Consider the following 21,834-nt stretch of genomic DNA (forward strand, 5'->3'; position numbering starts at 1 on the left):
TTGTCGGTGTAGTGACTGTCAACATCCGCATGTCACCGTGAGCTGGACAACTGTGTTGTTCATACTTGGTGTTGCCAGCAATGTGTAGTGGTGTCTTTGTGTTACGGTGCTGCAGTGACAGTAAGTTGGGGGCTCGGGATTTGTCTCTTGATGTGTCACCTGTGTGTGTATAACGGTGACACTCGGGTTCTCTTTCAGGTAGAGTGCTGGGCTCCTTGTGCCGACAGGAGTTTGGGCTGCCAGGCACTGGGCTCCTTTGGGCTCCTTTCTTGCTACTGCGGTGCCCTCCGTTCCCTCCTCATTCTGGGCTGGGGCTGGAGGCCAGGCTGGCCCTGGAGGGGTCCCCAGGAGCCTGGGCCAGTTTGAGTGGACCTTATCTGGGACTTTGTGGGATTCATCCTCCAGATCCATCCCAGAGCCATGGGATGTGGATTTGGAAAATTCCCGGAAAAGATGTTCTTTGCCCTGGGATAGGCAACCCGGATGCCTCTGGCCGCAGCTTCTCTACCTGGGACTTCCCTAGCTGGGACTCTGAGAGAAAGGGGAAGTGAAATGGGCTTGGGGCTTTCTGGATTTGGGGGACAGAGACAGGGAGGGGTTTTAACATGCCCTTATCGCCTGAGGACCAGGCTCCTTCATCCCCAAAGGGAAGTCCTAGAGTCCCCAGGAAGGCCCCGCACTCCTTGTCACGCATTGGCCGGACTGCTGCCCCGACACCGTCCCTCACACTGGGGGAGCCGGGCGGGCTCAGCGAGACGCTCTAGGGGTGGCCCAGAGGCCCTGCCAGGGCGTCTGTCATTTATTCTCTCCTGTCTCTCCTGCCCTTGAGTCTCTGCCCACCTCCTGTGCTCCCCATCTCTCTCCCTGCATCTCTTCTTCCATTTCGGTCCCTTCTTGTCTCTCTCGGTTTCCACGCTTGGCTTTCCTTCTCTCCCTGTCTCAGCGCCCCCCTTCCCTGGGTCCCTCTCTTTTCTGGGTGTCCCCAACCGTGCGGTGTCAGTCTGGGCACCCCATCCCCCGCTCTCCGCAGTGCTCTCTCAGCAGCGCCCGTCTCCCATGGCTGCAGCCCCGTTGGCCCAGGGCCCGGCCCTTACAGTAACTCATCGGGCTGATGGAGGCGACTTTGATGAAGAAGCCATCCCCCACTGCGGGGGCCCAAATGTGTGTGTGTTTGCTTGAATGCATGAACACCCATGTCAGGCTGTCTCCTCGCCCCTGCCCTCCCCACCAAACTCGGACCAGGGAGCAGCTGGGAGCGGAGGGCCGCCCGGTGCCCCGCCCCATCCCTCTGCTCCCATTCTGTGATCTAATCTCCATCCACTCCGCCTGCCCAGCTGCCTCCCCGTGCCAAGGTTCCTGCTCCCATGTGGTGGGCAGTGGGTGGCACTGAGGTGGAATATCTTCCTGGCTGTGAGGAGAAAGACGGGCAGATGGCTGAGAGGGTGGGGGAGGGTCTGAGGGCCACCTGCAAGGGTGAGGTGGGAAACCAGCTCTTGTTTCTCTCTCTAGCACCAGCTCTAAATCCAAACAGCCCTGAGTTCATCTCCTGGCCCCACTACTTGCTGACTGTGACTTTGGTCACTGTCTTAACCTCCTGGACCTGAGGAGTAGCTGAAGATGGGGGAGTGGCTGAGGGGCAGGAGCCAGGCCAAGTGGTAGCTGAGGCTCCAGGAACCACTGCCATGAGGGGGAGAGCCAAGGCCACGTGGGGCCTAGAAAGATGAGCCGTGCCAGGGAGGGGCAGTCAGAGCACCTGCAGCTGTGGCTGGAGGAAAACCAGGGCGGAAGGGGCACTCGCCTGGTGAGGGGCAAGCGTAGCCACAGACGGAAGGGGCCTGCTCCCATTAAGGAGCCTCGGAAGTGAAAGTCCCTCGAACGCCCCCACCCACTGGTACAGGCTGACACCCACATTGGTCTGCTCCGGCTCTAGCTGTCTGCAGTGTCTCTGGCTGTCTCTCTGGCAGTGTTTCTGACAGTGGCTCTGGCTGTGTCTGGCAGTGTGTCTGACTGTGTGTCTGAGTGTCTCTGGCAGTGTTTCTAGTGGTGTGGATACTTCCTGACTGAGCATCTGGCTCTGTCTCTGGTTCTCTCTCTCTAGCTGTTTTTCTGGGTGTATTCCTATTTGTGTCTGTCAGTTTCTCTGGGGTTTCTCTGCTTGTGTGTCAGGCAGTTTCTCTGGCATGGTTTCCAACAGTGTCTCCGGCTCTCTGGCTGTGTTACTGATGGTTTCTCTGCCTGTGCTTCTTGTTCTTTCTCTGGTGCCCTGTCGGCTCATGTCTGGTTGAGTCTTTTATACTGTTTCCGGTGGGTCCTTTGGTTGTGTATCAGCTGTTCTCTGGCTTTGCCTGGTTGTACCTCATAGTCCCCCAGCCTAACTCCCACTGTGCGGAGCTGTTTCTGCCGGACGTTTCACTGTTTTGGGCAGTGTCTCTGCTCTGTGTCTGGCCACACCTTTGACAGTGTCTGGTTGGGAGTCTGGCAGTGTTCTTCTCTGGGTCTCTCCTTCTGTCTGGTTGAAGTTCCCTTTCCTCAGACCGGGTTGGGAGAGTCATATTTGGAGCCTTTTCTGAAGGTAATAGTTATCTCCCTGCTCTCAGATACAAGCGTGCGCTGGCATGGGGTCGGGAGGGGACAGCTGGGCCCATTCCAGGTCAGTAAGTGTGGGGGGGGCGGTTGGGTCCATCCTGGGTTCCGGGGACATGTCCCGAGTGTGCTCTGTGTGCCCATGTGGGCCTGCATAAACGCTGAGGCACATCTGCTGGGCTCTGGGCCACAGGCTCCTGGGCATGTGGCTACAGTGAGGGTGGACTGGGATCCTGACAAGGACCTGTGTGTGAAAACCCCTCACTCTTCTCTCCATCATTGGTGCACACTAAAGCAAAAGCCACACCTGACCTCGGTCACCACGGACCCCTGCGCTGGCACCCTGCTGCTCTGCACTCCCCAGAGCCCACTGGCAAGGCTCACTGAGGGGCAGATCTGGGGAGCTCCTGAGCATCCAGGTTTGGGGCTCTCCCCCCAGGGGCACAGCCAGGGACCTTCCATTAAAAGCAAGTTGGAGAAGTATAGACCTCGAACTAAGTTAAAACATTACCCTTTCTTTCTGTGATGTTTATAGCTAGTGAGCCAACCTCACCAGTAAAGTTTTGTGGGTTTTTTTTTTTAAAAGAACAGCCCTAACGTTACCCATGTTCTGTAACTCATCCGTGGTTGACTGCTTCCTGCAGCCCGCAGCCTTATCAAGCAGCAGACCGCTATAGGTTGCCTCCTGCCATCTTAGCAAACCTTTGCCTACAGATGCCAATAATGTTGTTTTCTATGGCCTGAAAGAGGATCCTGAGCCCCATTAAGAATGGCATGTGGGGCCAAGGTGCCGGGCCTTAGGGCTGGGATTTCCCAGTCTTGCCTGAGAAGGGGCTGCTCCTTAGGAGGTTCCTGCCTGGGCTGGTGCTGCCCCTTCACCCCCCTGCACTCTCCCTGTTTCTCCCAACAGATGGCTGTTCCTGTCCCATGGGCCTGCTGTGCTGTGCTTGCTGTCGCTACTGCCATCGTCTACGCCCAGAGACACAGTCCGCAGGGTGAGTGCTGGGGGGCGGGGGTGGCCGTCCCTGCCAACCCCTCCCAGAGATGAACATGGACCTTCTTTGGTATAGCTGTATCCACTGACCCCAGAGCCCACACTGACATGTACCAGCATCACCACCATGAACACCCAGGAGGACGTGAGTCACGGGACACTGATGTACGGGCTGACCTGTGATGTCATCTCATAGGCATTGTCCTCCAGTCCCTCCTGGGTGGTCTCATGCTGATGGCATCTCTGTCTTGGGATGGTCTGTCCCCCTTCCCACTAGGATGGATAAAGGGTAGAGCCAGGTGGGGTGGGAGTTAGGGGTGGCTAGGGCCCTTATACAGCATCTGATGAAATGGGGTTCCCTAGGGTTTTGGGGTGTGTGGTGGGAAGCACTGAAGAGACAGTGGACAAGAATGCTTCTGCCTATTCTAGAGGAAATACGGGGACAGAGATGGTAGACTGAGAACAAGATGGGAACAGGCAGGGTGACAAGTGGGAGAGGGCTGGCCCACTAAAGAAGGGGGCTGGTCACCGAGTCAGCTGGAGCGGAATGGCTGGAGGAGGCAGGGACTTCTCCGGCAAGGCCATTGGCAGCCTCCTGCCCTCCCCCTACCAGTGTCCAGAGAGGGCTCCCCACAGCCCTCTCAGTGCAGGGAGTTGCAACCTGCTGGGAGACAGGTACCCTCGTAACCTGGCCACCAGTCCTTCACTGCATTTGAGGCCGCACATCTCACAACTGCATCAGGATGAGGGCTGACCTCAAAACTCCTCCAACGAGACTGCAGGAGCAGGGAGCTCCCCTTTTGGATGTGTTCTGCCCCCTCCACCCCCACCTCAGCTGGCTGGGCTAGAACTGGAGAAGGTGGGGGCATCTCTGAGCCTCAGACATAGAGCAGACCCTGATGGCTGAGCTCTGCCACCCTCAAGGCTGTGGGTTCAAGGATGACGGTGGGTCAAAGCTCCTGCGGCCTCTTCTTGTGAGTCTAACACTAAGACCCGGAGAGCCCGGCCTGCCTGCATGGCTGCTCCCCAGTGGACAGGGAACAAAGGGAGTGGTATTAGGTCAGCCCATCGACCTCCCACCTCAGTCAGCCTGCCCTGGGCTTCTGTGCCAGCCTGACTTGTCTAGGCCTGCAGTGGTCTCTACCATTGACCTGGCCCCTGCCTTGTGTATAAAGCAGAGCCACATGGGACCAAGGCCACCTCTCTGCAAGTATGTGAGGCTCTTCTGGTGCATTAGGCTGTGTTCTCGTGTGGGTGAGACCATGCCCCCGTCTGAGTGTGCTTTGGTGGTTGCATCCTTACGGGCTGTGCCCCGGTGTGACATTGTCTGTCTCTGTGTGTGTCCTTGTGGTTGAGACTGTACCCCACGCGTCATAGTTTCTCTCTGTTTCTGCGTGTGTGTTTGCATCCCTGTTGAACTGTCTCCTCGTGTGTGAGACTGTGTCCCCATACGTAACTGTGTTCTGAATGACGGTGCCCTTCCTGTGCACCCATGTTACCTTGTATCAGGTGTTACCGTCCCTCAGGTGGGGCAGTGTCCCTAGCATCCCTGTGTGTCTGTGACCCTGTGGATGGTTGTCCTGTGTGTGCTTGCTCCTTGCGGTGATTGTCCTTGTCCTACATGTGTGGCGATGCGAAGCTGCTGAGGACACCGGGGGACTGTTTCCGGCATGTGGTCCCCATGTGAGCCTGTGTGTGCAGGTGCGAGGGAGCCGTCGGCTCTGTCCCTCTGTGCTCTCTGTGTCCATGACCTCATCCCATCTCTGTCCCTCATCCTGGCTTCTAACAACCTTTTCACAGCTGATTCCTTTGGAGCATTTGTCACCGCGTCAGGGCCAAGAACCCCATCCTCCCCCTGCTGCTTGATTTAATTTCTGAAATGGACAGCACATCAGTAGGGGCACCCATGGGGTGAGGGGAGAGCTGTCCAGAAACAAAGGATTAGGTCGCTGCCATCTTTGGAGCTGTTGCATGGCTGTGTGTATTGCCATTGTTGTGTTGCTGTAACGGTGTGACGCTGTGTGATTGTCACATCACGTTGCCCCCTCTGCCTCTGCCTTGTGGCCTGTGGTTGTCTTCTGTCATTGCATTGTCATTTTTTCATCCCTGCCCTGCCCTTACATTGTTGGTTTGTCATTGTCATGGGGCTGTGCTTCCATGTTGTCTGTGAGGTGGGCAGCGGACAGTGGGGAAGAGTTACCGGATTGCTGTTGTGTTTGTTGTGCTGTTGGGTCACTGTTTCCGCACCGTGTGCTTGGACCTGGCCCCTGGACCATCCTGGGTCTGCGCTAGTTCTGAGCTGCTGTTGGTCAGCATTGACGTGTTACTGCTGGGACCATGATGGCCACACCCCCTCCCCAACGGTCAGTTTTCAGCCTCCTCCTCAGGCAGCTGGACGCAGAGTCTCTGCTGGGGGGTGGGGTGCAGAGAGAGGGGCTTGGCATGTTTCCTGGAAGCTCCAGGTTTTTGGAAAGGAGGCTGGAAGGGGGCTCAATGGCTAGGGCTGGTGGATTGTGGGGGCTCTATGGCTTGAGCCGTGGACACTGGGCCTCTGGTCAGGGAGAGGCCCCCACTCAGTCTCTGGTCCAGCCTCACAGCTGTGGCCTCCAAGGCCCCCAGCCACCGCCCTTCCGCCCCGTTCATCCTCTGTTCGGCTGGTCCCAGGCCCCACAGACGAATGGTCAGGGCTGGCTGGGCTTCCTGCTTCCCTCTCCTCTGACAGGGACAGGGAGGCTCAGAGAGGGGCAAGACGGAGACTAGCGGCGGGGGAGAGACACAGAGAGACCCCAGCACAGGGAGACCGACGAGGCCACAAACAGGGACAGATGTCCCGGCACAGAGAGAAGCAGTGCCGGGGAGGGGGCTGCGACGGAGGCGGGTGGCTGGTGACATAGGGGGATCCCTACCCCCTGCTGTCCTGATGGTGTTAACAAGTCTAATTAAGGGGCCACTGGCCCAACTTAATTGGCTCGTTAACAGGAACTGCCTCTGAAAATTCCCCAACTCAGTGGGGTAGCTCTCTGAGGGGAGACTTGAGCGAGTGTTAACGAGGGATCCCACAGCCCCCCCCCACTAACCCCCCTCCCTCTCATTCTTCCCCTTCCATCCTCACTCCACAGATCTGGCTGGGACCAGGGAAGCATCTGTCCCTCCAGCTTGGGGGGCAGGATGCGGAGATTAGATTTGCATCTCCCGGCTCGCATGCCTGTTTCTCTGCTGGTGTCTGTAGATAGGGGTCTGGGACTTTCTCTGTCCCACATGCCTCCCCCACCTAGCGCAGCCTCTCGACAGGTGCTCCCTCCCGCCCTTCCACTCCAGTCTCCAGGGCTCCGTCCATCACGCCTGGGTTGCCGAGGCCAAGGCCGGGGTTTGCTTTTGGCTCTGACAGGCTCCTCCTGGGGGCAGGAGAGGAGAGAGCTCTCTCAGCCCCAGCACTCCCCCACCCCCGGCCAGGCCAACGTAGTTCCTGCCTCTCAGAGTTGACAGCTGCCAGGAGTTCCCTAGGGCTCCAGTCTTCCCACTGGGCCCTTTCTCCCTTCTCCTGCTGCTGCCCAAGCTCTGGATGGCTGGTGGGGGCGGGGGGCGCTTGTCAGGGGGGCCAGAGTGGGAGAGAGGGAGAGAAAGGCAGGACAGAAAGAGATAAGGATGAAGAAGAGAAACAGATGGGGAAAGACAGAGAGAGGAGTCCAGGAATGGGGCCCCTCACTCCAGCTTGCCTGGGTAGCAGATGTCAGTGACTGAGGCTGGGCCTGTTGGTGGTAAGAGGAAAGGGTCATGGGGGTCAGGAAAACTTTTTAAAGGACCTTGGGACTGGAGGTAAGCTGGGTTTTCCCTGAGTTCTGAAATGCCTCCCAGCACTGTAGCTCTGGCCAGGCAGCTCAGTTGTTTAGAGTGCCATCCCAATACACAAGGTTGCGGGTTCAGTTCCCAGTCAGGGCATGTATAAGAAACAACCAGTGAATGCATAAATAAAGTGGAGCAACAAAATGGATGCTTGAAAAAAAATACCTCTTAGTACTCTACACAATCAATCAATCAATCAGTCTTTCTCCTCCCCTCCCTCCATCTCTCTTTTTCACACACACACACACACACACACACACACACACACACACACACGATAGCCCATTCACACACAGTTTTGGAGACACATACTCATACACTTGCACAGCCACAGGGACATTTTGCACACTTATCTTTCCAAGACATTCACACTGTCAGACACGGAGCCTCTTGGCCAGGACTCCCCACTCATCAGAGGGCTGGACATGGCCTCCCCACTCTTCACCTGTGGTTGCTGGACATGGCCGTGACCTGTGACTTTTGCTCTGTGCCCTCTCCACCCCCGCAGAGGCACCCCACGTGCAGTACGAGCGCCTGGGCTCAGACGTGACTCTGCCATGTGGGACAGCCAACTGGGATGCAGCTGTGACGTGGCGGGTAAACGGGACTGACCTGGCCCCTGACCTGCTCAATGGCTCTCAGCTTGTGCTGCGTGGCCTGGAACTGGGCCACAGTGGCCTCTACGCCTGCTTCCACCGTGACTCCTGGCACCCGCGCCACCAAGTCCTCCTACATGTGGGCTGTAAGTGCTGCCCCCACCCCCTCCTTTGACCTCCTACTGCACTCAGAGAGGTTGTCAGTGAGGCCCAGACCCTTAGCCCAGAACCAGGTACCCTCCTGGCGGTGGCGGGAGGAGGGCTGCAGTTACTGGAACCTTGCCCTCTGATTCTGTCCCAGTCTGCTCTTCTGGCCTCTGAGCCCAGCCCAGCCCACCGAGTCCAGAGCCCTGGGCATTCTGTACATGTATCTCTCCCCCAGCCCTTGTGGTCTTTGAGATCCTGAAATCCTGTTCTTAGGACAAGATGGGTAGAGGTGGGGGGCAGGTCATGGACCATCTGGAGCCTGGTGGGGAGTAACCCTGGGGCGACAGCTTGGGGTGGGAGCAGCCACAGTCTCTGTGCTCTCACAGGGACAGGCCATGAGGGCCTCACGGAGCAAAACGGGATCTGTGGTTGTGTAGGTGTGGGTGCGGGCACTCAGGAAGGCCCAGGGGAGAAGGAAGGCTTCCTCGAGTGAGAGGTGTGTGGAGACTTAGAGGGTTTGGAAGGTACATTGGAAAAAGTTATTTCTGGCAGAGAGCCGACTGTAACTATAGGTCTCAGAGGCTGGGAGGGCATGAAATGGGGGAAGGTGGGAACAAGGAGATCAGGATCCTAGAAGCTGGGAAGTGACAAGATCAGGTTAAGTTCCTAAAAGATTCCTTTCATTGTAGCGAAGAGAGCAGATTGGATAGGGTGAAGCCAGGACGGGAGGAGGCTGTCGTTGGGAAGGCGCGGAGAGGATGAGGACCGGGGCCGGGGCGGCGCAGGGTTGGGAGAGTTGGGAGGGGACGGTTGGAGCTCCAGGAGTTGGTGATGGACCTCGAGGAGTTGGGGAGGACAAGGGAGTAGAGAACCAGAGGAGTCAAGACAGCTGGCCGTGCCAGTCAGCGCGACAGAGACACGGCAGGAGGGTCCTTCGGAGGAGAAGACAGAATGTTCCTCTTGGACAGTGTCTTTGGGGTTTTTCTAGAATCAGGTCCCAAGATGAGGATTCATATGGAAGTAGTTTGTTTGGCAGGTGACAGAAACACCATCGGAGAATGGAGAAATGATAGAAAAAGGAAGTTAAGTTCGTCAGTAAACAGTTACCAGCTATTAAGTCTGAGCTGTTGGAGCCTAACCCGAGGGGGCACTCTGGGGACCCAGGCAGAGTGGGGAGGGAGCTTGGGTGCTTATATACCAACGCCTCCACCCACCCTCGGTTGGGGGATTCTCCGGGGTGGGGTGGGGTGTTGTAATTCTCCAGCACTTTTGGCCTGATGCCCCTGCAGGCAGTGCAGCTTTGGTGGCCAAAGAAAGCTCTTAGGGAAATAACTGCAGAAGCAGCAGCGGGTATGGGCAAGGGATCTGTGGCGCCACCCATATCTGCTGCAGACACGTTCGTTGGGGTCCTCGGGCAAGAACAGGGAGTCGGTGGCTGGTAGTCAGTGAGTCTGAGGCTTTGGGGTTCAGCAGAGAGGTCTGTGCTGGAGTTGGGAATCTGGGGACTTGGCAGCATCAAAGCCATGGGTGGGGGCGTAGGCAGGGGGCAGGGGGGCTAGCTAAGGGAGAGATTGTGGGGTGAAGAGAGAAGATGACTCAGAATGAACCCTGAAAACCATCGCTGTATAAGGGGTTGATGGAGAGAAAAGAAGAAGCCAGCAGGAAGGTAGAAGCAAGCCCAGGTGAGTGGGATTTGGAAGAGGGGTTTGGAGAAGTCGGAAGCATGAGGGGATCAGTGTTGCTGAGGGCCAGCTCCCAGATCCCAGCCAGAGGTTCCCACTGACAGAAAAAGTCCTCAGAAGGCAGTTTTATTTATTTTCTGCTTGAGCCTAAAGAGTCAAGCTTCTCTGGCCTCACGCCAGTTGGGTGATGCACTCCCACAGTCTAAAGACAGTTTCTTTACTCTCCCTGGGAGCTACCAAGGGGAGGAGATACTGGAGGGGCCTGGGAGCGGGCCCTTACCCCACAGTCAGGAGACTGGTGGACAGCCGTGGGAAATGTTAGGTTGAAGGTTTGCTCAGGGTCCTCCACGAAGACATTGACCCACCAGCAGGGCTAGAGGAGGGGTGGAAATGTGTGTCAGTGGGGTGTTCCTTTCCCCACAGAAAAACCTTTGACACATTTAAACTCTAGAGATAACATGCCCAGCCAAACTGCTTAGGTGCCAGTCAGGGGTGGCGTGACCCCTGTTGGCCAGGTCTAGAAATGCAGGGCCAGCCTAAAGTCCAAGACACACCAAGCAGAGCGCTCAGCCTTTCCCCAGGAGCCCTAACTGGGGTTGGGGGTTGGGGGTTGGGGAGGCATATACTGAGTGCCATGGGAGAAGGGTGAGGCCGACTTGGCGCTGTTGCTTACACTCCCGACTTCTCAGTTTGATTCCCAGAAGTCTTCAGGATGGACAAGGATGGTAGTGACGGCTGGGCCTTGGTGACCCTGGGCCCCCATTCCCGATGACTTGATCTTGTTTGAGGGGAATTGGGTCTAGAAGGAATGGCTATAGTCCATACCCACAGGACGTGCCCACAGCGGCCCCATAGTGACCAGAGCCCAGACCTTTGTATATGGTGCTGACCACTCCCCAGGCCCCACCTTTCAGAGGAGGGCTGGCCATGAATTGGCTGCAGCATTATCTTATTACCTTCTAAAGAGCTGGTCAGAGGAACAGGGCACATTAATCATGATTGTCTCAGTCACTTTATATTAGTAACGAGAGACTGGGTTGGCAACACTCGATATCAGATTATCCTTCTCGCCAGCACTCAGAGAACAGGACATAGTTACCCCTGATTTGTGAGTCGTTCAAACCAAAAATTATTTAGTGTTTATTCTAGACATATATGATTTTTATGTCTCTTATTTCCCCAGGAACCAGATCATAAAAATACTCTGTTGAAAGTTCTCTGAGTCAGACTAGTCTCCGAATGCTTCCTCATGATCCACCTTCCTGCCCCCGGAGGGGTACTCACAAACAGCTCTGAGGTTCCCCTGCCCAGGATAATGAACGGACCCCCACATTAGACAATAGGATCACAGGGTTCCCTTTAATAGTCTTGTTTACTAGACACAGCTGATACAGTATCATTCTGATTTTAAGCTAAAACAAATCAGGTTAATCGACTACATTTAAATTGAACAGTTCCTCGTCTAGTATTTTAAAATTTGTGTTTGATTGGTCGGGATGGGAACTTGGGACCTCCTGGTTCAGCATCGATTTGCTCTCATCCTTGTTTGGCTGGGAAGGGGGAGCAGCCAGTGGGAGCCGTGGGGGAGCATCGGGAGTCCAGAGGTTGGGGTGTATCGAGGGATGTCACAAGAGGAGACCGGGACAGGCCATGGCCCTTAAGTGCCAGGCAGCAGTAGGCGTGTGAGCAGTGCCTGGGTAGGGCTGGAGCTGGAAGGGTCCTGCCCCGCCCTGCCTGATCTGGCCTAGCCAGGGGCGTGGACAGGCTGCCCCTCCTTTTTTCTGGGCCTGCCGGCAGGCCTCATACATGCTAGGGGCTCAGGCCCAGGCGGGCTGGCGAGATGAGAGGAAAAACATGCGGTTTGGTGGGCTGGACATGGAAAAACAAGCCAATTAGGAGGAAAACAAACAAACCCTGGGCCAGCAAGGGCACATGCACACACGGCCCCACATGGGACCCAGGGACACCCTGCCCCTGGCTTGACAGCACCATTCAGACTGCTCAGGAGTCCCCGCAACAGGCAACTCAGGATGCCTGGGCATTCAGGAACACACGCATGTGCCCAGAGTGTGATATGACCTGTGTGTGCATGTGAGCTTTTTCTAACATGCTCTCACACAGCGTTCAGTTCATATGTGTGAGCACACTTGGAATTCCAGGCACCTTCCCAGATCCAGTTTGAAAAATACATCGAGGCTTAAACTCCACTTGTATACAGTGTCTCCGGTGCATGGTCTTGCTGTCGCCGTGTCCCAGACACAGTGGCAGTTTTACGCGTGCTCCCACCGAGCACCACGGCCACGCAGCCTCGCGCGTATAGACGATCTCGAACGTGGAAGCCTCTCCCCGAGTCACACACAGCCAGTCACATGGCTACACAGCTGCCCAGAGTCTCAGGCACACACACAGCCTCACGGTCGTGCTGCCTCGAGAAGCTGCTGCAGCACACTCGCAGCACATTCACTGTCCCACAGCCTCGCACTTGGTCTCTCACCGCACCCCCACCTCCGCCCACCCGGCCCCTCAGCTGGGCTCCAGCTGCAGCAAGTCACTCCTTTTCTTCCTTTTCTTTGTTTTTCTTTCCTCCTTTTCCCTCTGAGAAACCTGGTCCCTGTCAGGAAACCCAAGCCCTTTCCTACTCAGGGCCCAGGGCCAGGCAGGAGTAGCCAGATGACAGACAAAGCCCTGCCTGGCCCCCCAGCCCTCCATGACCTGCCCAGTTAGGGAGATTGGTTTGAGGGGGAGGCTGGTTTGAGGGGGGAGGACAGTAAGAGGAGTGAAGAGGCCGGTCAGTGGGGTGGCTGGCCGGGGGAGGGGGCCTGTGAGTCCAGTGCTGTGGCCTGCTCTGCCCTCCCAGGAGTCCCAGGCAGCAGGGAGCTGACTCCGCAGGCTTCAGTCCCCCACCCCCACCCCCCAGCGCCCTTCTCCTTTGAAGCTGAGGGTAAGGCGGGGTGGTGGCAGAAGGGAGGAGTGGAAGCTTTTCAGCCGACCTCGGAATGTCCTTTCCTCCTGGGGTGGCTGCCAACTCTGGCCCGGCCCACAGGCCCCCACAAGGCACTTCCTGTGTCCTTGGCCGCCCCCCACCCCACCCCCATGCCTCTGTGCCCCTGGGCAGATAGAGAAGGGATACGAGAGGCACACAGTATGAACATGGAGCAGACACGAGATGGACACGGGGCCAGGAAGGCTTCCCAGGGGAGGCAGGCCGAGAGCAGTGGGCAGAGTGCAGGTTGCCCCTTGTGGGCTCTGGCTCTCCCTTGCAGGCCTGGGGCACACAGCCGCCTCTGCCCACAGCCTTGCCCACTCCACATGAACGACCAGGCTCCTCTGATGCTTCTCAGAGCCCCTCATCTCTCCTGCTGCAGATCCAGATGGGGGCCTAGGGTTCAGCCCAAATGCATGCGTACTTCACACATACTGGACATGTACACAATCACACAGAGCCACTCACAGTCACGTGCACACTGTAGACGAAAGCCCACAGTTCTCCATGTGTCACCATGGCCACTCAGCAAGCACAGACATGCACTCCCCTTCACTGTCCCTGGCTTATTGAACTGCCCCCCTCCTGTTTCCTGTCCACCTGTCAGGCAGGGGGCGGGGAGGGAGGGGGGGCACAGGAGGGAGGTGTCAGTGTCCCTGGAGCCACCACAGACATTCCTTGCCTGGGTCAGATCACAGAAGCTGCCTCCTTCCAGGAACCTGAGCCGGCTGTCCTCACGCCTTACCCAGTGCCTGAGGGTGGGAACAGCTGGACCAAGTGTTCATGGCAGCCAGAGTGTAGTCAGACAGCAGAAAACACTTCCCAAGTGTGTTTGTGTGGTCATGTAGGTGACATCCCCGTCCTTGGGTGTAGTCCCAGCTTGGACTTGCTATGTGACCCCAGGCAGGTACCTGTCCCTCTCTGGGTGTCCCCATTTTGGAGTGAAGGCAGCTGCTGGCCACGTCGAGGTTTCTTGAAGTGTCTGTGATGGAGTGGAGAAGCCGGGGCCGGGGCTGGGGCACACGCGGAGGGAAGAGCGGCTTCCTGTCAGCCGGAATGTGTGCCTCTTGCAATCCTATGTGGACTCTGACAGCCGTGCACACAGCTGCTCCTATGCATGTACCTACATCCCACCATGGGCCACTTGTTCATGCCACACACAGACACACATGTAACATGCATGCCCACACATACAGATACGTACAAATGTGAACTGCCACCCAGTCCTGTTGTTCCCGTGGAACCACCGGGCCTGTTCTCAGTTTCTCACCCTCTGCTGAGGGGAAGCCTGGGGTGTCTCTTCCCCAGGGAGTGCACCCTGGTCATCCCAGCGACCAGACTCCCCTTGGCCTCTATTGCACGGTTTGCGGATGGACACGATGTGGCAGGAGATGTGGGGCTGGGCTGGTTCCCCCAGACATCACCTCCATCCTGTGATTGATGAGCTGAGGCCCGCAGCCCCCTGCTCCCCACAGTTCCCGCCTCCATTGAGCAGGTGGGGGGGGCTCCCTCTCCTTACAGCCCTTGTTTTCCTTTAATTAAACATCTGGCTCTCTGTGGCCTGGGAAGCCTCAGACCCTCGCTGACAGTCCCCCCCCCCTCAACCTCTGGCATTGCTGATGGGTTGGAGGAGGAGAGCTGGGGTTCTGGGGCCCACCTGTCCCCATACTAGCGCAGGGGACTGGGGGCTCCGAGAATGCCCTGACTGTGCAGTTTTCTCCTCGCAGTGCCACCACGGGAGCCCGTGCTCAGCTGCCGCTCCAACACGTACCCCAAGGGCTTCTACTGCAGCTGGCATCTGCCCGCCCCCACCTACATCCCCAACACCTTCAATGTGACTGCGCTGTGAGTAGATCCGCCTGTGCCCGGTCCGGTCCTGACCCCTGACCTCTCTCCTGCCCCCCCACCCCCGCCCCATCCTGTGCCCACAGTCCAGACCCTAGCCCAGCCTTTGGCTTGACCTTCCCCCAACCTCTGCCCTGCCTGACCCTTGGTGTTGGTAACAGTGCCTTGGGCCTCACCCTCACCCCTCCCCAGGCATGGCTCCAAAGTTATGGTCTGTGAGAAGGACCCAGCCCTCAAGAACCGCTGCCACATCCGCTACATACACCTGTTTTCCACCATCAAGTACAAGGTCTCGATAAGTGTCAGCAATGCTCTGGGCCACAATGCCACAGCTATCACCTTCGACGAGTTCACCATTGGTATGTGGGAAGGGGGTCCCTGCTGCTTACTTCAGTGGGAGTGTGTAAGTGGGTGTGTGCCAGAGGCGTTTATGAGTAATGGTGGGATGTTTACATGTGTGCACAGGCATGTGTGGTATGTATGTACGCACATACATGCATGCGTGGCATGTATATACCTGTGAACATTCCAGTGAATGTCTACCTGCAGAGGCCGGGAGACCTCTCCAGCAGCTCTTCCCACCCTCTCTCTGGCTCCCACAGCATACAGGAGGGGGAGGGGGCAGGCTGGGCCAGACCCTTGTGCAGCTGCAGCCTCCACCCCCCGACACTAATAGCTTCCTTACGGCCTGTGATGAATGAGGTGTCAGAACAGGAGACAGGACTGGGACAGATACTGCACTCCCCCCAATCCCCATCCCGGCCAGACCCTCTGCCTGCCCCTGCTCCGTCCCAGCCAGTCCCACACTTGCCTGCCCCGTCCCATGGCCGGGTCCCCAGGCAGACTCTCTCTGCATACACTGGGCCCTTACATGCTCCCGTCACATCTCAGCCTGCTTTAACCCAGGTGTCTGCAACACCTGTGGGCTATCTTTTAACCTTGGCCCATAGAGCAGCTTCCAACCCAACTCTTCCTAGCGAGCCCACATCTCAGTTTGGCAATGGAAACGTTGAGGTGAGAAGCCAGCCTGGGGGGAGTGCGTGGTGCTTGTGCCCGAGGGGACGACCCAGGTGACCATGGGGTGATGGCAGAGGCATCACATAGGCTTGTGGTGGGGATACTGCTCATCACGGGGGCAGGGTTGTGATGGTGGAGTGAAATTTGGGATGTTGATCTCACATGCTAGTGACAGCGACCATAATGGCGGTCATTGGCAATGACAGGAATGTGAGAGTGAAAGTAATAAGACGGTTGTTAATGGCTGTTGCCAGACTCGACAGCGGAAAGGAGGGATGGCAACCCTGGTGATGGGGACAGTTGTTGGTGAGGTGAGATGGCACACGTGGTGACAAAGTGCCCTCCCCAGAGGTCAGTGTGGTAATGAAGCTGTGTCTCCTGAACAGTGAAGCCTGATCCTCCAGAAAACGTGGTGGCCCGGCCGGTGTCCAGCAACCCTCGCCGGCTAGAGGTGACGTGGCAGACCCCCTCCACCTGGCCCGACCCCGAGTCCTTTCCTCTCAAGTTCTTTCTGCGCTACCGACCCCTCATCCTGGACCAGTGGCAGCATGTGAGTGCCCGACCCTGCCCCACCCAGATCCCGAGTGCCGGCAGCCCTGCCACAGGGCCCCAGAGGAACCTGTTGTCCCCACTGGTGGCTGTTCTAGTGTGAAGCCTGCCGGCAGTCAGGGAGGCTTTCAGCGGGGAGAAGGCACCAGGCAGGCCTGGGAGGGTGGAGCTGAGGGAGGTGTCCTGATCTAAGGCCCTTAGGGGTTTGCAGTCACTCCCATTGGATGGGAACACATCTGTCTTTGTGGCTCCCCAGGGTCTAGAGAGAAATGCTGGAAGGGAAGTGGCAGGCAGGGCAGCCTCACTTCTGTTTTCTTACATCTGGCTCTCGGCCCGATCAGGCATCTCCCTCTTACACTTGGGCCCGGCCTGTACGCCTGTGCTAGACCCAAGGGCCAGAGGGTCCTTGTCCTTAAGGACTCACAGATGGGCTCAAGGGGTTAGAATTAGGCAATGGAGTCAAGTTTGGTTCAGGGTGTAAGTGCAAGGCTCCAAAGTCAGTTCTAGCTTAGGGGTCAGCCTAAAGTAATACATCAGAAGGTGGCCCAGGCTGGGAACTAAGCAGTGGACAGGGGGCAGTGTGGGGTCAAGCTGTGGTCTGGGATGTCAATCAAGCTCTGATAGAGAGCTCTGGGGAGCAGACAGGGGTTTGGGGCAAACTTGAGGTTCTCTGTCCTTGAGATCCCTGGGTCCATAGGGTTGTGGGCGCTCTGCGTGGCCGGTGATGTCTGGGCTAGGACTGGGGCTGAGAGGGTGCTTCAAGGGGCAACCCAGGGTGGCACCTGGGGGGTCAGCCTGTCCTCTGACAACATCTACCAGGCTCTAGCTCCATCTCTTCATACCCCCCCAACCCCAGCTAGCCTCTCAAGTGCGTAATTCGATTCTAGGGCGCCTGTCCGGTTTGCAGGCCTGTCCCCCACAAAGGCTGCTCACACGCTTACATGTTCCCTGACAGAGTCCGGAGTCCCTCCCACCTGGCCAGCTGCCGGCGCCTAATGCATTGCTAATAACCAGGGTCTAGTTTCACAAGCCCCCCTCCCCCGCTAACGAGCTACAGGCAGCAGCCCTGCGCGCGTCGCGGCGCACACGCCTTGCAGTGGACCTGGCGCACCGCCCACCACACACACAGGAACATGCGCACACACACGGTTCCCAGGAGGAACCATGCTCCATACATGCATGTGACTAACATGGCAAAACCAGGCTCTGGCCTCCACCATGGGCAGAGCTGACCACCACCCTGAGGCAGGCAGAGCAAAGTATGTGGGGCTCTGCAGCGAGAATGTGCGTGGCCTGTGGCACGTGCTAGCCCTGTTCCATGTCTCATTGGCATTGCAGTCGGCCAGATTTATGGCTCTTTTGAACTTGAGTTTTGCTCTGAACAGATCTGCTCTCCCTGACTCTTCATCGTAAAGAAAGGCAGGTGTATAATTGGGGGTAAGGGGTGGGCTGTGGAGGGGAGAGCACAGAAAAACATCATTTGGATTTTCAGGAGGAAATGAGAGGAACAGGCCGGGAATGACACAAGGAGGGGCACCATGAGGCCTGGCAGGAGCTGTCTGCCCACGGACAAGGGGGAGGCGAATACTGGGACCCGGCCTGGGTTCTCCTTCCCAGTGTCTTTAGCTCTGGCACTAACTCCGCAGGGAGGCCTGGAGAGTGGATGGAGGACTCAGAGGTGAGGCCTAAGCCAGAGACTAGGGAATTCCTGCCGGTTGAGGAGCCATGCTCTCAAGGTGGTGGATTAAGGTGTCAATGAAAACCTAGGAAGGAGGACCCAGGCCTAGAAGGTGGGACTGCCAGAGGGTACTGGGCTTCTGGTACATATTCCTAAATGTAGGGTGCCCACCAGAAGCCCACCAAGGAGGTGGTCATTTTGATCTGCTCCTGTGGCTCTTTCTCTTTGGGGAAAGACAGGAGCAGATGTCTGGGAGACAATCAAAGGGGGGAATCTGGTGGTCAAATCCTGTTAAGAGGGAGAAGGAGCTGAAGGAGTTTGGGCTACTCAGCCAGAGGGAGCTTCGCGAGTGAAAGGGGGCCTGGAACCAGAGGTGGAACTGGAGCCCAGCTCCAGGAGAGGGGGGTCTGTGGGCCGCCAATCTTCCGGGCCTGAGTAGGGCTTACTAAGCCCAGGTCTGGGCCCAAAGTGGCTCTCACCCTGACCCTGACCTTTACCAGTGCTTCTGCCTCAGGGCATAGACTCAGGGGGAATTGGAGGGGCTTCCCACCTCAGGCAGACCCAGTCACGTACACACAAATGCACATGCACACACACGCATATATTCGTAGCCTGTCAGGTCAGGTAGCCCAGTCCCCTGTTTTCTGGGGTGGGTTGCAGGGGGATCAGAACAGGGACCAAAAAAGCCCTGAGGCCAGACATGGCCCAGAGAAGCCCCCTCCTCCGCCACCCCCACTGGCTGCCCCTGTTTATGAGGCGGCTTAATGAGGCAGCGGGTGCCGCTGAGATGAACCAGAGCCCCGCCTGGGCCTGGGAGGGGCGCCGGACAAGCAGGCCAGCCTGGAGTTTGGGGGGAGACCAGCAGGGTAAGGCCTGCGGGGGTGGGGTGGCGATGCCTCCAGGAGGAAATGGAGCAGCTGTTCTGCTGTCCTGCCCCCCATCCCAGAAGCTGCCCCCTACCCCTTTCTGCCTCAGCAGGGCCATAACCACACTGAGGCCTTCTTGCAGGGGAGGCCCAGCGGGGGGCCAAGCTTGGAGGGGCGGGCACTGCGTACCTGGGAACCCAGGCTCTGAGCTGGGACTCCTGATAACGACAAAGCTGGCTGAAATCTGTTCGGTACTTACCACGTGCCCGAGTCCTCATCACACTCCCCTGAGATAGGTTAACACCACACGACAGGTGATGGCCTCAAGGGTTGTGGAAGCGTGATGGTCACCTAGCTAGTAGTGGGTGGAGCCCAGCTCCGGATCTGTGTTTGTCACGTTCCCTCTGAACTGCTTCTGGGTGGCCGAGGGCAGCACAGTGCCATCCTCTCACCCTCTTACTCCTGTCACCTGTAGGCTGGGACTGAGGTCAGGTCTCAGGCTGGGGGTTTTGACAGAGCTGGGATGGCAGCAGAGTCCAAACACTGAGCGAAGTTCTCCTCTTCTCCCCTAGGGGTGCTTTCCATCACCCGAAAGAGTTTCTTACTCTCCTTCGGGACCATCTCCCCTCCCTGGGGGATCTCTTCCCTAAGATGTCTTGACCTTCCTGCAGAATGTTCTCAGAATTCCCTCACCCCCTGGGAAGTCCTCGCTCCCCCCAGGGGTGTCTTCACTCTTCTCTCCCCAGAAGTGTTCTCACTCCCTCTGGGGATGCCTCGCTCTCCTGACTCCCAGGGGGCCCCCCACCCCCGTGGTCTGGCTCTAGGTGGAGCTGTCTGACGGCACGACGCACACCATCACGGATGCCTACCCTGGCAAGGAGTACATCATCCAGGTGGCGGCCAAGGACAATGATATTGGGACATGGAGTGACTGGAGTGTGGCTGCCCACGCCACCCCCTGGACTGAGGAGCCACGACACCTCACCACCGAGGCCCAGGCTCCAGGTGAGCCTGTCCCCGCCCCTGTGCTTTTGGTCAGCCCGAACTGTTGCCCCGCTTTGTCCTGCTCCCTGCACCTCCTCCAGGGAATTGTACCCTCTGCCCCAGGGCTCTCTACACTCCGTGGCTGCCGCACTCCTATTTGTCTGTCTGGCCCCTACCGTTCCTGGTCCTTGCTGCCTGGACATACTTGGCAGAGGCCATTGGGTAGAAGGGTCATCTCTGAGCCTTTGGGGGAACAGGGTCTGCCTGATGGGGGAGGCAGCACTGTCTAAAACAGGGAGCAGGAGCAGTGCTCCTCGTGAACCCCGAGGTCACGGGGGACTTCAGCCCCGGCCCTGCCCTGAGTTCCCCCATGTTCCCCAGAGACCACGACCAGCACCACCAGCTCACTGGTCCCCCCATCCACCACGAAGATCTGTGACCCCATGGAGCTGAGCAGCGGCGGCGAACCCTCGGCACCCTTCTCCATCCGAGTCCCTGTCACTCTGGCCCTGGCCGCCGCCGCTGCCACTGCCAGCAGTTTCCTGATCTGGTGAGTCAAGGGAAGATGGGCGGCAGAGGGGAGCCTGTGGGCACCCCTGCCCCACCTCGTCCCTCACCCAGCGCCCTGCCCTGTCTCCCCAGAGCCCGGCATCCCTTGAGGACATGCCAGCGCACCTGCAGAGGAGCAGGAGGCCGGAGCCGAGCCCACAGACCCCGGTTTCTATTTTGCACACGGGCAGGAGGACCTTCTGCATTCTCTTCAGACACAATTTGTAGAGACCCCGGCGGGCCCGGGCCTGCCACCCCCTAGTCCTGCCACACCACACCGGCCCTCCACCCTCCCTAAGGAGAGGAGGACCATGCAGCTAACCCGCCCACCAAAGACCACCCCCCCCACCTGCCCCCTTGGGCTGGACCCTCCAATGCCAGCGACTCCCAGGAGCCCTTGGGGGGGCCTGAGGGGAGCCCCTCACATCCACAGTTTTTCCTCCTGCCTCAGCCTCCTGTCTGTCCCAGGGTCTCTGTTGCCACCATCAGATTATAAGCTCCTGACACTGGGGGGACCCCAGCCATGCCCCTCCCCCCAGCACCCGTACTTTTCAGTCCCCACCTCTGCTCCTGTTTTGTATGACCCCCCTTTCCCTGCTCCTACACCACAGTATTTAATGCCCTGTCAGTCCTTTCTAGTCTGACTCAATGGTAACTTGCTGTATTTGAAATTTTTATAGATGTATATACAGGTGTGGGGAATGGGGGGGTTCTCATTAAACGTCACCATTTCATGAGTCCTGGGAACAGACCTGCTTTGGGAGGGTGTCTCTCCTCCAAGGACCCCTCCTCTTTCAGGCCTGGAGGGGGAAGAAGTTACAGTTGGAGAGAGACAACTCTCCGTACAGGTGGGGAGAGGCAGTTCGACGCTCAGGCCGATGTGTCTGGGGGTGGGCTCCCTGGAGGTCAGGGGCAGACCTGGGGCAGTGAGGGGTGCAGTGAGGCAGGTACCATTTGGGGGTGTCCAGTTGGTCCTGGAGGCTTCTGGACTCAGGCCGGACAGAAGCCTGTCTAGGGTAGTCTCTTGAGCTGCCCTCCAGGTGTGCCTGGGCCCGGGCTTGACCCACCGGGGCAGAAATGCAAGGAGGCGAGGAGGCCAGGCCTCATCCTGGGGCGAGGGGTGTGGTTGTCATCCCTGCCATTCAGGAGACAGTCCAGAGGTTCTAGCAGGTCAGGCTGGGGGCTCAGCCAGGGCACAGGGCTCAGAGCGCAGGGCATCCTGGGCCTGGTCAGTCAGGAGGCTGCCTGAAGGAGGCCACTTGGAATGTGACTAGGGAACGGGCCTGTGCTTCGGGGCTGGAAATGTGGAGGCCAAGGTTTGGCCAAGGGTTAGGCCATAGTGAGGACTCCGTGTGAGCCGGGATGATGCAGCTTTGGTGCTATAGGATGCGCAGTCCATCTCCACCCCCTTCTAGTTCCCACACGGGAACTCCAGGGTCCCTTCGATGTTCTCCTCAGAGGAGGGGCCCCTGGCTGCCACGTGCCTGCTCAGGTCTAGCCCACCTTGTAGAAGCCATC

General features: G+C 57.9%; 1 protein-coding gene across 4 annotated transcripts in view; it reads left to right on the top strand.

Annotated features, from left to right (window-relative positions):
* CNTFR (ciliary neurotrophic factor receptor) overlaps positions 1-21,053 on the top strand; it is a 37,427-nt gene extending 16,374 nt beyond the window's left edge. For 3 of the 4 annotated variants that reach the window (XM_037151639.2, XM_053656559.1, XM_037151640.2), the window contains 8 exons: positions 3,494-3,578; positions 7,929-8,162; positions 14,556-14,673; positions 14,866-15,032; positions 16,077-16,240; positions 19,608-19,788; positions 20,149-20,317; positions 20,410-21,053. In XM_037151639.2, the coding sequence (XP_037007534.2) occupies positions 3,494-3,578; positions 7,929-8,162; positions 14,556-14,673; positions 14,866-15,032; positions 16,077-16,240; positions 19,608-19,788; positions 20,149-20,317; position 20,410 (1,119 nt within the window). In that variant the 3' untranslated portion in view covers positions 20,411-21,053. Of the gene's footprint in view, positions 1-3,493; positions 3,579-7,928; positions 8,163-14,555; positions 14,674-14,865; positions 15,033-16,076; positions 16,241-19,607; positions 19,789-20,148; positions 20,318-20,409 lie in introns of those variants that run through there. The other variant, XM_037151641.2, reaches the window with a different exon arrangement.
* Positions 21,054-21,834: the final 781 nt, after the last annotated feature.

This window comes from Artibeus jamaicensis, unplaced genomic scaffold, assembly GCF_021234435.1.
Source record: "Artibeus jamaicensis isolate MK-2021 breed Jamaican fruit bat unplaced genomic scaffold, CSHL_Jam_final scaffold_1964, whole genome shotgun sequence".
In the NCBI taxonomy this organism is placed as follows: Eukaryota; Metazoa; Chordata; class Mammalia; order Chiroptera; family Phyllostomidae; genus Artibeus; species Artibeus jamaicensis.